This window comes from Urocitellus parryii, chromosome 4 (genome assembly GCF_045843805.1).
Source record: "Urocitellus parryii isolate mUroPar1 chromosome 4, mUroPar1.hap1, whole genome shotgun sequence".
Taxonomy (NCBI): Eukaryota; Metazoa; Chordata; class Mammalia; order Rodentia; family Sciuridae; genus Urocitellus; species Urocitellus parryii.
The window spans coordinates 208,347,931-208,362,092 of NC_135534.1; the positions used below are offsets into that span (position 1 = coordinate 208,347,931).

Below are 14,162 nucleotides of genomic sequence, written 5' to 3' on the forward strand. Positions count from 1 at the left end.
GCTGGCGGGAGAGGGAGTCCTGTGGACAGCCAGACGGGAATGTTGCCCCACGGTGTCGCAGTTCTCAGCTCCCAGGGAGAGGAACCCTGGGCTGGCAGGGCCGGTGGTCTTGGCCTGAAATGGCCACACCAGGTCCCTCTCGACGCCCTGAAGGGCCGGTGGCCGTTCTCGGTAGCAAGGGAGAAGACAGCCCCTCCCTTCCTGTCCTCTGCTCCCTGGGCACCCCTGGCCCTCGTGAGAGCCCCAAGATGTCAAAGCAGGCCTTGGTGTCAGAGGCCACTGGAGGAGGACATCGTTAAGAGTGACTGCAGTGATCTGGGGCCCTGTCACCTGCTCAGCAGCCTCTGTGCAAAGGTGCCATGTCCCGGGCTTTCAGGGTTTCGTCTACAAGCTGAGCTGGGGACCTGCCTGGGCCCCGAGAGGTGGCCATGGGGGCCAACCTGCTTGGGAGGCCGCAGTGGAGCTGGGCGCGCGGGAGGCCGGCGCAGGCCCGTGGGGAGGCTGAGGCTGCAGCATGCCTCCTAATTGTCCGTGACTTACAGACTTGGCCGGCCGCCCAGACGGCCTTCATAAATCAGCTCTGCCACGCTGGAGAGCCTGTGGTGTGGCCCTGGCAGCTTGGCAGCCCAGCCCCTCCCGGCCCTAGCTTCCGGTCGCTCCGATTCTCCTGTGTGCCAGGGGAGCCCCGAGGCCCTGGGCACGCTGGTGGGGGTTGCCCTGCGGACACCTGCCTCTGGAGGGGCCCCGACTCCCCTCGGGGCTGCCCAGCCGGACTCAGCCTCGGGCAGGGGGGACAGGGATTCCCGACACGCGGCCCCTGGTGGCGGTGTGTGTGTCTTGCGCAGCAGGCGTGTGCGTGATGTGTGCCTGCTGGTGCGTCTCTGTGTGTCACCAGCTGGTCGGTGCACAGCACTTGGTGGGGGAAGCCCCATGTCTCCCTGTACTCTGCCCGACGGTGGGGACACACAGGACATTCCGCTGATCCCTTCTAGCCCAGGTTGTGGACCTCAGCTGCCTCATCTGATGGGTGGGAGTGACACTACTGTCCTGTCCTCAGGGTCTGATGAGCCATGAGGCTGGACTTGGACCTTCTGGGATGTCCTGCAAATGCCATGCTGTTTAAAGGCTCTGGGCCAGAGAAGGGCTCAGGCTCCTGGTGACTTCTGCCTGCCCCCAGGGCGGAGAGGGGCAGGCCAGGCGCTCCTGAGATGCCTGCAGGTCAGCAGACAGGAGGCCAAGCTGAGGAGTCCGCTGGGCGCTGGGAGGGCTGGAGAGCCACAGAGCCTTGTCCCAGTGCTGGAGAGTGCCCTCCCAGCCTGGGCTGGCAAGAGGTGACTTTAGGACAGATCACTGGCTGTCCCCCTGGTGGGAGTGGAGGTGGTAACTGCTCCCTCTCAGTGGCCTGTCTGGAAACACACACAGGCCCCAGACAGGTGTAGGTAACTTCCTGCCGACAGATGGGCCTCAGGTCTCCAGGGGAGCTGGCGGGCTGGGTGCTGGGGGACTCAGGTTGTGAGGTGATGTCTGGGAGCCACCACTGCCACCATCGGAACCCTAGCAGCTGCAGACAGGACCTCCCACGGCATAGCAGAGGCCCAGCGAGGAGCCCTTAGCGGAGGGCACAGCACCAGCCACCTCCATGCTGGGGGCCCCGGGCAGGGCTGCCAGCCAGCCTGGAGCGTGCCAAGGCCCGAGACAGCCCAGGGCTGCCACCTCTGCCTGGGCCAGCTGCAGGCTCGGCTCCATGCCACCCGCTCTGGGCCTCAGTGGGCTGTCCGCCCTGAGCCTGCGTGCTCACTGGTAAGGGGAACGAGGCCTGCTCACGCCCTGTTTTAGGAATCGAGATGACTCGGAGGGTTTGTAGGAAGTAAGGTCGACTGATTGGGAGCTTCTTGTTGATGATTGTTATGGAGACAGCTTGATCCAGAACCCGGCTGGAGGGGTGGACAGAGGGGCAGGCCTGGCCCAGTGTCCTAAATGGGGCCACTCAGAGCCTGGGCACAGGGATGATAGAGGCGATACCAGTCTCCTGGGTGGGCCTGGCCTCCAAGGGTGCTGGCAGCCCCCTCTGTGGAAAGCAGTGGGCTAGGACTTCTGGGCCCTAGCCACCATAGGTGAAGAGGGGAGGGACGGGGAGGACAGACACTGGCCTCAGGGTCATCAGGTACACCCGTCGGTCATGAGCTTCAGAGGGAAAGTTCCTTTCCTCCCAGCGCAGCGCTGAGCACAGGGTCGGCAGAGTGAACAGGTAGCAGAGCCTGGAGGGTCTCGCCACCCTGGGGTCTCTCAGGATGTGGGAGAGACTGTTCCTCCTGGACACCCCGGGTGGGAAGGACCGGAGGACCCCAGGAGAGTTGGTGGGACTCTGGTCCCTAAACAGGAGGGCAGGGCTTGGAGCTGGGCAGTGTGATCAGATACAAGTGCAGCAAAGCGTGGAGAAGTCCAGCTTGGCCGGGGGCCCTGCGTTTCCAGCCTTCTTGTTGACCTTGGGCAGCAGCAGGAAGAAGGACATGGCCAGGGCACAGTGGTAGCAGCTATGGACATAGGTGTAGTCCCAATCCTGCAGGGGAGGGCGGTGAGTCAGTCTTTGCATCCCCAGAGCCCACGACCTCCCCCAGGCCCAGCCAGCCCCTCGCACCTAGGGCCCCTCCTGTGTCCTTGCCTGCTGTGGCCCTGCAGGGAGGCCTCTGTGTCCAGCTGTGGTGGCCTTTCTTATCACCAAGCCCTCACTTCCTGAAGGTGATGTTGCCTACCAGGCCTCTACTAGAAGACTGGCCTCCTGCTCCCTCCCGCCATGCCCTCCTCCAGGTGCTGGGCACCAGCCCCACACCCGTCGTCTCAGCTGCAAGCTCCCTGAGGTCAGGGCCTGTCTCCCGCCTCTTGTGAGCCCCAGGCCCACACAGTCAGGATGCCAGTGAGGCTGGGGATGGGCAGAGCCCTAGCACCCCCCACAGGAGGCGCAAGGAGTCAGGCCACGGAGCTTCCTGGTGAGGGCACAGCCGGCCACCCTGTTGAGCAGGGCCACGCCCACGAGGGCTCTTCCCCACGGGGACTGTACCTCAAAGAAGAAGCGCAACATCAGGGCCAGCGCCCCAAAGCAGAGGCCAGGGCCTATCTGCTGGGCGTAGACGCTCCTGTCGGGGTACAAGCCCTTCTTCTCCTTCATCTTCTGCAGCTGTAGGCACAGAGGAGGGACAGCAGAGCTCTCAGGGCACTCCACCTGCACACCCCAGGCCATCCTTGCGTGGCAGAGGAGCCCCACCCGGCCTGGGCAGCACAGCCACTCCTCTGTACCCAGGCCCTCGACAGGACAGTGGGGGTCCTGGCCTGGGAGCCTCTGGGCCAGGTAATCCCTGGGAGCCCACCTCTGGGGTGTGACAGGCTGCCCTTGAACTTCTGTCTCCCAGGCAGAGGGGAGCCCAAGGGGATCATTGAGAACAAAACATATGTCACACCTGGTGACTACTGGTGCCCTATGGCTCATGGGGCACACATGTGGCACGTGGTTGAAGAAGCACCTTAAATATTATTAACTCTGCAGCCCATTAAACCTGATCTCTCAGGCTGAATGTGACTGCAGCTCCCTGGCCAGGGGTGTCCAGAGCCCAGGCTGTCCTGACTGACGGGGATGGACCGTCGCCCCTGGGGTGAGGCATGAGCCTGGGGCAGGGGCAGCACCCCAGGCTCCACGTGTCACCAGGTGGGGAGCACAGACCCCAGGAACAGGCTTGCACTGGGCAAGACAGCTCTGGCCACCAAAGGAGCTTTGAAATGATGCCCAGCTTTTGCTTTTCTGGAACTTGCCATTGTCAACAGGAGTTGAGGACCTTGGGAGGGAGGTGTCGAGGGTCATATGGAATGGCCAGGGAAGAGGCCTGGTCCTGTCCTGGGAGCCCCACCCCACAAGCTCTGCTTCTGCTCCCCAGAACTGTTCCCAAGTCTCTCCCCAGAAGTGGTGAACCTCAGGAGGGGAAAGGGCCCTCGTTCCAGGAAGCTACTGCCCGTGGACATCCAAAAGGAACTACACCTTCAGTGCTCTAGAAAACACAGTGTGAGTCCCAGATGCTGGCTGTCCATCTCTGCTCCTGTGGACAGCCCGTGGCCTGAGGGCGGTGGAAGCCTCCTGGCACTTGGCGGGACGTGGGGGAGTGAATTCTATCCTGGCTAATTAAAGCCTGGCCAGAGTCAGATCCGGCCAAGCAACCCGGGCAGGAGCAGGAGGGGTTATCAGACCCAGGCTGTGTTTATGCATTCCAGCATGCTAATTAATGCCGGACCCCAAAACCCCACCCACAGGGCTTTTCAGGCTCCTGGGTCAGCCTGGGGCCAGCCTGGCGTCCAGTTAGCAGGCTCCCGTCTGCTGCTGGAGCGTCCAGTCACACTGCTGCCCTGCTGGGCTGCAAGTTGGGTGTGGGTCTCCTGTACCTAGCTCCGTCCTCCCCCGCCCAGCAGAGTAAACCCCAAGGTCCTGGGTCAAGAAGGGAGGGGGACAGCTGGCTACCAGAACCCCATCCCTCCGGGCAGCTGGGGTCTGAGTGCCGCTCCTTCGACTGCCCTGAGAACCGGGCTCCCTGGGGCCCCCACAGCTTCAGCGACCCAGCGCAGCTCGCGGCCTGCTGCAGAAGTGTGCCCAGGCTGCGTAAGACCAGTCTCCTCCACCCTGAGGTGGGGACCCAGAGACGTAAGGCAGTGCTCCACAGGGCAAAAGCCAGTAGGATGGCGCTAGCTTGGGGTCCAGGCTGGAGCTCCTGGCCTTGTGTCTGCCTCGGGGCTCCCACCCCCACTCTGGGGCGGATCCCAGGGATGCCATGTCTTTACTTTGGCCGGCTGGAGTGGGTTCCCGTCCTCACAACCAGGAGGGCTTTGGTACAATGGAGGGGTAGGAGGCCTGGGGAGCCAGAGCAGAGGGCCTCGTGGACTCTAGGCCACATGTCCTCCTTCCTGGTAGAAGCAAGCCCGAGCGTGCCCCCTGCAGGAGGTGGCCCCGGCAGCCCCAGCTGCTCTCCAAGGCCCGCTGGCTCTTTCTCTACGGACACAGTACCACCAGAGGCGCAGCCCTGCTGTGGGGTGCTTAGTGGGTCACTCCTGCATCTTGGGCCCCGTTGGGTTGCGGATGCAGAGCTGTGGGAGCCAGGCTGAGGGTGTCTCAGCTGGCCCAGTGCTGGTGCCCACCGACGAGGGCCGTCAGTGTAGGGCCAGAGCACCTGTGGCTGGTCACTGAACTCCTGGTCTCATCGCCTGCACAGGCAGGAGGTCACAGAGGCTCTGAGGCTGGAGGAGTGGGGGTGGGGTCACAGGCTCCCTGGAGCTCCCTCAGCTGAGGCACATGCAGTACGCACCCACTTGGCTGCGATGACCAGGACGGCCATGCCGATGGGGCCCGAGTACACCCCGTAACCCCAGCGGTCGTGGTAGGTCCGCACGGCGATGGTCAGGACGCCAAGCATCACAAACGTTGACCTCTGAGGTTCGTCAAAGTCGGCCAGCGCTGGGGATCAGGAAGAGGACGGGAGTGGTGAGTGGCCTTCCTCGTCCCTTGTGGCTGCACCCCTACCCTTAGGTGCCCACGTGGTCGTCCCCTGACCAACAGGACCTGGAGGCTCGCCTGGTCACTGAGAAGTTCGATGGCCACCAGTTTCAGAGGAAAGGTAAGAGCTGCCTCCCCAGCTGGGCCAGGGCAGCCTGGGGCAGACACTCAGCACCAAGACTCGAGTGAGTCGGAATGATGGCTCAGCAGGACCACCGGACACCTGAGACCCGAGGGGCCGCGGGGGGCTCACAGGCTGGTCAAAAGGCAGAGGCCTCAGGCGGCTGGGCCCACACACGTGGACACTGCTCTAAGAGCAAGGTGGAAACTTTCCCTGGTGGTGCCATGGATGGTCACACATATGCCAGGCCAGTCCCCCGACAGAGCCACGCCCACACGAGGCCCTTGAATGGTCCCATCTTCCTAAAACCCTGGGCCAAAAATGACCTCGGTGAGCAATGCTCCTGGAAGCAGAGCCGGAGCCACACCCTGACCTGTGCGTGGCTCTGGGGCGGAGGCTGGTGGGCAGGCACGTGGTGCTCTGTGTGCCCTGCTCTTTAAATGTGTCACAGCAAGCATTTGTCGAATGAGTCACTTAAGAGAGATAGGAAAGTGAGAAGGCAGGAGGGATGCTTTCTCGTGGCTGAAGCCCAGTCTGAGGGGCAGGGAAGGCGGGGTTCCTGGAGACCAGGTGGTGCGGGGGGTGGGGACCCGCTCTGGCCCGCAGGGCAGGGCAGCCACTCACCCATCAGGGAGACCCACATGCTCAGCGCCGTCCCGTAGATGCTGAAGTACTGCAGGAGATCCTGGCGCAGGAAGCAGAGCACCGACAGGCCGGGCCCTTCACAGGTGTGGTGGAGCTGCCGAGAAGCAGGGCCGTCAGGGGCACAGGGACAGGCTGCTGCCCCCAGGGGCCGGCAGTCCCCCGGCACCACCAGGGAGCCGGTTACTCACAAGCTGGGAGACACTCAACCACCCTGTGCCTCAGTCTCCCCATCAACAGCAGGGGTGCCACTGGGTGTGGCCCCCACAGTGTCCCCGAGGACTTCATCCTGGCCTCCTTGGCCTAAGGCTGGGTGGTCATTTAGGGGAAGCCTGACAAGGTGGGGACCCTGAAATGGGACCTCTGGGTGTCCCCTGCCTCTGGACTTATTGAAGGCACACATAGGGCCTTCACACACCCATCTCTGGCTCTAAGAACAGAGCCATCTGCCCTTCGGAGCCTGGGGGCCTTTCCTTGTGCCAATGTCCCCTGTAATGTCTGGTCTGCATCACAGCAGTGCTGTCAGGTGGGAGTGGGCACAGAGAGACAGGTTGCTGTGGGCAGAGAGCTGGGTTACGGCGGCCCGCCCCAGAGTCTTCCCCAGTAGGTCCGGGTGAGGCCAGAGATGTGCACTTTGGCTAGAAGCCCAGGGGCTGCCGAGAGGTGCTGGCCGGCAGCTTTCCATCTCCTCAGAGAGGAGGGAGGGTGTGGATCCCTCGAGCAGGACCCAACACAGCACACTTGGTTCCCCTGCCTCTGGCCTGTGCTCGGCTGGATACTTAACAGCAATTCTAAAAACAAAATGCGTATGTGGAGTGTTTTCCAAGCAGTCAGCTCACTTCTTAGGAAAGCAGCTCTCTCCCCTTTTGCATTCACATTTCATCGTTTTAAGTAATATTTAATTACATGACATAATTGTTTTGACAGGTTCAATGGCATAAACAAGCTCGCCAGCCAGCACAGTGCGCTCTTGGTAATCCCAGAGCAGCGGGAGGCCAGCGTCTGGAGGCAGCAGGGGTGCTGCAGACGGAGGGGCCCTGGGCAGTCTGGAGAGTGGAGCAAGTCGGGTGGACAGAGAGAGCTCCCGCTGCCTGCAGCCTTACGCAGCCCCTCAGAGGCGTTAACAAGAGACACAGTGTCCAGGACTAGGAAGGAGGTGGTCTTGCCTGTCTGCTCTGGTCGGCCCACCCAGACAACTGCCTTGAGCTTTGGACACTACATCTTTCTTGAGGCAATATTGGCAAAGAGGGTAGAGAAGGATGATTATGTGCAGGACATGACGGCTCAGGAAAGGGAAGCTTCAGGTAGGGGCTGATCGAGGTGTTTAAATGTCTATGGGATACAGAAGGGTCTCCTGGCTCCTTCCAGAACCACATCTCCTACCCCCACCTGCTGTCTCGGTCTCCCCTCGCATCACAGATTGCTGTGTGTGCTTGACTCATCCACTGGAGATTCTGGCAATGTTTGTGTGCTGCCCGCCCCCAGGAGCAGGAGAGTCTGTCTTATCCTGGCAGTGATGCCAGTTGCCAGCCTGGTGCTCACCCAGGTGTGCAGGTGAAGGGAGGAGGGTCCCAAGTGGTCTGGAGATCCAGCCTGCCCACGGGGCAGGAGGGGCCTCCCCCACCTGGTCCAGGGCTCCTCCTGATGACTGCTCGTTCTGTGTGATGGAGGGGCACCACCTGCCCAAGGGGGCCTGGGAGGTGTGGCGATTGGCACTAGCCTCCGCCTCCAACATGGGGACAGAGTAGCCAGGCCTGCTGCTGGCCGGGTGGGCCGGGCGCAGACTCTGCCATTGGCACCCGCAGAGAGCTGTTGAGGGAGCTCAGGCAGGAGCTGACCCCTTTTGGCTTTCTCTGTCCAGTGGGATAAGCACATTGCCCTGAGGGCTCTCTAGAGGCCCTGGGTAAAGTGCCCAGCACCTGTCCCAACAGGAATGGTCACTGTCACAGAGGCCCTGGTGGGAGCAGAAGCCATGTGGAGGACAGGACTGTGGGAGGTGCAGACTGTGCCTTGAGGACATTTGTCCTGGGAGACAGCTGCCTCTGCCACTCTGGGTGGGGCAGGGTGGGGCTGGGTGGGCCTCAGAGGCTGGCCACAAAGGCCGCTGTGGGGTCAGTCCACAGCAGGTGGGCGGGGGGGGGGCTCACCGGGAGAGTGCCTGTGATCTGCGGGACTGGGCCTAACGTAGGCTTCTCTGCCTGACCCTGAGGCCCTCCACGCACTCAGAAGTCTCCTCCTGGCCCTGGCCCTTGGCTTCTCCACAGCCTCAGTCTCCCCATCAACAGGCCAGGGTCCCCGGAGGAGGCGGCGATGAGCTGGGTTACTGTGGCACCCGTGCCCTAGCCTCCCTGGGACTCAGCCTCCTCACCCATCACTGGGAATCCCCATGCTAGCTCCTGGGAGGTGCGGACACCTGGCATGCAGCATACTGGGCACAGCCCCCTCCCTGGACTTGGCTCCTGGCCCCTCCCCATCGGGGTAGAAGTCTCCCACCTGGAGGGAGGACTTTGAGTTCCTCCAAGGAGCTCGCCTGTCCTAGGTCATCGTTGTCCATGTGAGCCCACCACCTGGGGGAGGTGTGCTGACCCTGCCCCACCCCATAGCCCGAGCACCGGCAGCTCCTTGGCTGAAGGCCCTGTGGTGAGTGCGGCCCCAGGTCTGGTTCTGCCACCAGACACTGAAGCTGTCTGAGGGAAGCTGAGCCAGGAGCCCTGGGAGGGAGCTCTGTGGGGTCCCACAGCTGGGAGGGACTCTCGGGGACCCAGAGGCTAGGGGGGACCACATAGCTGGCTAGACAGATAGACAGGGAGACAGACGATGGCTTAGGCAGGTGACCGGAGGTGGATGATGGACAGATGGCCGATCCCCCAGACAGGTAGGTGGTTAGCTAGAGGGACCCATAGGTAGAACATGTGGATCCGGGGTGGAGCTGGAGAGGAGGAAGAAGTAAATCCCATGGGGTCTAGCTCCAGAGAGCGAGGGAGGCTGCCACAGGGAGAGGGAGCGAGGAGACGGGGCCTGGAGGGAGAGCTAGACAGACAGCCAGTAGGAGAAGCAAAGGCAGAGAGGCCACGGCAGGAAGTGAGGGGGAGAGCCACCCCAGAAACAGGGGCTTCAAAAGCAGCCAGCCAGTGCCAGGCGCTCCCCTGAAAGCCAGAGAAGATCACCCCATGACAGTTACCTGGAGATGGAGGGGAGCCAGAGAGGGAGCTGGGAACCAGCCAGACATGGAAATGGAAGGAAGGACCCAGGGGCAGAGGCAGCCCCAGGGGGAGAGGGCTGTGGAGCGCACCCCGCTGGACGGTGGGCAGCGGAATCCTGCAGCTCGACTCACCCAGGCCCAGGTGTCCCCTGAGCCCCGCTAGTCCCTTCCCAGGCCTGCTCACCCCTTCCTCCCTGCTCAGCTGTCCCAGGGCCAGAGCTGTAAGGTGGGTGTGGAGGGGCAGCGTGGAAGGGACTAGTCCTCCCAGCTGGTAGGCATCACGGTTGGTGTCACAGTGCCACTCGTCCCAGGAAGCTCTGGCACAGATGGGGAAACTGAGGCCCGGAGGGGAAGGGGGTCCTGAGCTTCTCTCTCTCTGGTCTCCAGACCCCACCCTGGGTCCTTTCTTTCACTCCCAGGTCAAGCCGTCCTGCCCACCACAGCCGGAGCAGTGCCCAGGGCCTCCGGGGTCTTCCTCCCACGCCCCAGACTCACCGCCTCGAAGAACATGGTGAAGAGGTAGACCATGGCCTCCATGTGGAAACGCCTCTTGGCCGCCACACTGACAGTGGGGAGAAAGGCCAGGCTGCTGAGGGTGGGCAGCAGCAGTTTGGCCACGAGGGTCCCCATGGGCAGAAGAGGGCACTGGCTGGGAGCAGGGGCAGGGCACACAAGGGAGAAGGCCTAGGCCCTCGGCAGGGCTCCGCTGGGGTGGCAGCTGCAGGAGTGCCCACGAGGAGGCCCGAGTGCCCCAGCCTGTGTGAGCCCTGCGGCGACAGCTGACAAGCCACGTGACCAGCCTCGCCTTGGGCCTCTTTTTTATTTTTTTTTTTTCTGAAAGCCCAGAGGAGCTGACTCAGGAGGCCTTGTCTGTTTTCTCTGGGAAAAAACCTTGGGAGAAAGCCCCCGTGCATGCTCTCCCTGGGGTCTGGCCACCTTCCATCCTGGCCTCGCCCAGGGATGGGCAGCCTGGTGGGTGCTGCAGCTTTGGCCGCGTGTCCAGGGTGCTGGAGGTGCGAGGCCCTGGAGCTCAGCTAGCTTGAGCACCCAAGGCTTTGCTGATCCGCCTCAGCCCTGCCCCACCCACGGGTGCTGCCCACTGTCTGCACGGGTTCCTTTGCTGGTTCACATCATTCCATACCCAAGGTGTCCAGCAGGACCCTCTCCCACGGGCTCCAAGCACAAGCCCGGACTCCAGCCTTCCTCCCCTTCTGTCCACCTGGCTCCTTTGCTGGCCTTGAGGAAAGGACCTCTCTTGTTGCAGAAGGTCTTGGGGGGTCTGTCTGGCAGGGCACCCTCGTCCCCCAGCCAAAGAATGGTTGACCTGTGATCCTGCTTCCCAGCGGGTGCTCTCTCTGCATAGATGGGTTTGTGGTCAGCTAAGCCACTGTCACCACCTTTCATCTGGTCACTCTGGCATAATTCATGCTGGACAAAACACAGGTCTCAAACTTGCAGTGGTGAGTTTTGATGTCCCCACTGGGTTGAGCCCAGTCCCTGAGACTGCGCCGTCCCCACCTCTGTCCAGCTGCCTTTGCTCTGGGTCTTGGAGGTAGATTGGGCAGTGCCTCCTCAAAGCCTGGCTTCTGTCTCTGGGCCTCTGTGATGCCTGTGACCTGGCCCAGACTGCACCAGGGGCTGCGCTGGGGTGGCTTGTGACCGTCCTGTGGCCACCCGCACTTTCCTTCCCCTGGGAACTGGCTCAAGGCAGGGGGCAGCAGGTGCCAGTGGCATGATGCTCCCAGAGGCTGTGGCTGCTCCTGCGGCTGCTCCTGCCCTGCCTCCTGGCCGGGAGTGCCCACACACCTTTCTAGAAACCTCTTTCTTGTCTGAAGTTGGTTGGAACCCGTTTCTGCTCTTTGCAAGGAGACGTCCAGGTTGAGACACCTGGTGGTATCATTCACATCCCTCCTGGAGACCACTAGGCCATCCTAACCCAGACCTGTCCCCCAGACCCAGGCCTCCTGGCCCCCTTCCACCATCCTCGCCCTGTCCTCCCTCTCCCTCTGTGGTCTGGAGAAGGCCTTGCTAACTCCTACCTGGGCAGTGTATCTGGGGGCGCTTCCAACCCACAGCACCCCTGCTTCCGTCCCAGCACCTGCCCACTGATGGGTGTCCCTGTCCTGCAGGAGTGCTGGTGGGTGGGTCTTCGCCATCATCCCCCTGCCCTGGCACACTGTGGATCTCCAGCAAGCACTGACTTAATGAATGACTCTGTTTAAAAAGTGAATGAAATTCCAAGGAGCGCCGCGGCCTGTTCAGCCTGGCCTTCCAGGAGCGCAGTTGCCTCTCCAAATGGGAAAACCAGGCCCTGCCGCGTGCGGTGCAGGGGGAGGCACGCAGCCCCAGGGGCCCCTCCTGTCTGAGGCCTGGGTCGACCTTGCTCCTCTCCTCTCTGCCCCAGCTCCTGCCCAGCCTCAGCCCCACCCAGGAGGAGCAGGGGGTGAAGAAGAAGTGATCTGAGGTCGGTGCCTGGGAGGGGTGCGGAGCGGCTCTGGAGCCGTGCAGGAGCAGGACATTCCACAGCTGGCTCGCACAGAGCGTGTGCGTTTTGCAGCTGTGAGCTCCGGGCAGGGCTGCAGGGGGAGGAGAGGTGGGCCTGCACATGTGCTGTGGCCATTAAGGAGGAGGGGGCCGAGGAGGGACCAAAGTGGGGAGACAGGTGTCTGGGTGGGGGGCAGCTGGGAGCCCCTGCACAAAGGCTGGACTGTGAGCTGCCTCTGAGGGGTGGCTGAGCGCAGAGTGGAGGTGGAGGTGGCCGTGTGTGGCTCCCATGGAGCCAGGCTGCCTGGACACAGACCAGCTGGCTCTGGAGAGGGCATTCAGCTCTGAGCAGGACTGAAGTGACCCTCGGTTCTCCCTGAAGAAAGGAAAGCCATTGGCCTGGGGGCCTGGAGCTGGGGAGGCGGTGTGGAGGAGGCAGGAGGCTGTTGTGGGGCCTCGCTGCCCCTGGAGACGTGGGGAGGCTGGGTCCACCTGTGCGGCTCCGAGCCACCCCCAATGCTCTTGCCTGCCAGCCCCCTAGCAGCAGAGCTCCTGTGCATGCCTCTTTACTCCAGCCCCTCTGGCCTGCTGCTGGGCTGCTCCCATCACACTCTAGTCTCAGCCTCTCCCTGGGCTGGGATGTGCCCTGTCGGGGCCTGCTCGGCACTGTGTGTGTGCTGGGTGCTGACGGCCCCTCGTGCTCTCCCCGTTTCACAGAGGTTGAAACCGAGGACCAGAAAGAAGCAGCGGCTGTGTCCAGGCCTGCAGGCCGATCCTGACACCCAGGCCCAGTGCCCCCACCCTGGGAGGGCAAAGCGGCCTCCTTCACCCTGGCCCACGGGTCCCTGGTGGCCATTCCCAGCAGGCTCTTAGAATGATTTGGCCCCAGCTCCAGGCCTCTGGTGGGGTGTGGGTGGGTGGTGTCCCTCATCCAGCAGGTGGCGCTGGGGTCAGTCCCGGGGCCAGCGTGTGGAGCCAAAGCTGACCACCCGCACCCCTTCCCTTGCCCCCTCAGCCTCGGGAGCGGCCAGTTTTATAGAGTTGCTGAGATGCCTGGAATGCCACGGCTCCCGCCTCCGGGACAGCTGTCTGTCTGCCCGGCCCAGGAGAGCCGGGCCAGCCGCCGCTGTGTTTGCGTCCTCCAAAGTTTGAACCCCCAGCCCCTAGCGCTGGGTCACCCCAGAGCAGGCAGGCGTGCAATGGTGGCTGAGGCTGAGGCTCCCTGTGCTGGGGGAAAGACAGTCTTCCCAGGGGCCCCAAGCCTGGCCAACCTCAGGAGGCTCTGCCTCTGTACTCACGATGGTGGCCCCGTGTCTCGGCAGCGAGGTGGCGATGAGCTGGCAGTTCTCAGCTTCGCATCACCCTGGGTGGGCCAGGCAGAGGCCCCACCCCTTCCTGGCACCTCTGTGGGCCCTTTGGCCCTGTGAGCCTCAGTTTCCTCCTCTGTGTCCTCCCAGGCAGGAGCACAGGGCAGAGCTGGGGCAGGCTCACCCTCACATACGCTCTGTGCAGCCTGTCCCCTAAACCAGGGGCTTCTCGCCCTCTGACAGGTAAGTGGCTGCCTGCCACACCCAGGTTCTGGGGCGCGGCTGGGAAGAGAGCCTCATTGCTGGATGGCACAGCCCCCGTGCTGCCCCCCACCCCAGCAGAACCGTACGTAGGATGCTCCTGCGAGCGCCATTTGCTGAGTGGGGTGGAGCGGGGCAGGACACAGTCAGTGGTGGCGGCCGTGGCCAGGACAGAGCCGCTGTCTAGAAAGCAGCTCTGGTGAGAGAATCGCCTAATGACAGCCAGCAGCAGGCAGAGGCCAGGAGGAGGGCTCCCACCGTGGGGTCCCGACAGCATCCCCATCGGCTCCCTCCTCCGCCACACACCCCACCCAGGGGCGCTGGCAGCAGTGGAGTTCTAACAACGCCTGGGTCCCGAGAAGACACTGGGCCTTCTAAAAGACGCCAGAAGACCCCTGGAGTGCTGGGCAACGCTGAACTCCCTTCTGGCCACCCCGCCTTCTAACCTGCTGGCGACCCACATTTTGGGACAGAGAACCCCTTTTCTGTGGTGTCTAGGCGGCGGTGTCCTGCGCTGTCCTGGTCGTCCACAGGCCCAAGTCCCTTGGAACGTCGTGCCTCAGCCTAACAGAAACCGCCAGACTCCTGGCTGAGAGGAGAGGGAACCTGGAAGTCCAC

The 14,162-nt window shown here is 62.9% G+C and overlaps 1 protein-coding gene across 1 annotated transcript; it reads right to left on the reverse strand.

Annotated features, from left to right (window-relative positions):
- Window positions 1-2,410: 2,410 nt before the first annotated feature.
- Mymk (myomaker, myoblast fusion factor) lies at window positions 2,411-10,142 on the reverse strand. The gene is made up of 5 exons (XM_026395588.2): window positions 9,988-10,142; window positions 6,273-6,387; window positions 5,340-5,488; window positions 3,059-3,175; window positions 2,411-2,560 (listed from the first exon to the last, which is right to left on the reverse strand). The coding sequence occupies exons 1-5, from the start codon at window positions 10,120-10,122 to the stop codon at window positions 2,411-2,413; spliced, it is 666 nt and encodes a 221-aa protein (XP_026251373.1). The 5' UTR covers window positions 10,123-10,142.
- Window positions 10,143-14,162: the final 4,020 nt, after the last annotated feature.

Excerpts from the sequence above, each read along its gene's own strand:
- Mymk (XM_026395588.2), bottom strand. The coding sequence starts at position 10,122 with ATGGGGACCCTCGTGGCCAAACTGCTGCTGCCCACCCTCAGCAGCCTG. Across the intron at positions 3,176-5,339 it reads TGGTCATCGCAGCCAAGTGG|CTGCAGAAGATGAAGGAGAA; the intron begins GTGCGTACTGCA and ends CTGTGCCTACAG. Across the intron at positions 2,561-3,058 it reads TGTTGCGCTTCTTCTTTGAG|GATTGGGACTACACCTATGT; the intron begins GTACAGTCCCCG and ends CCTCCCCTGCAG.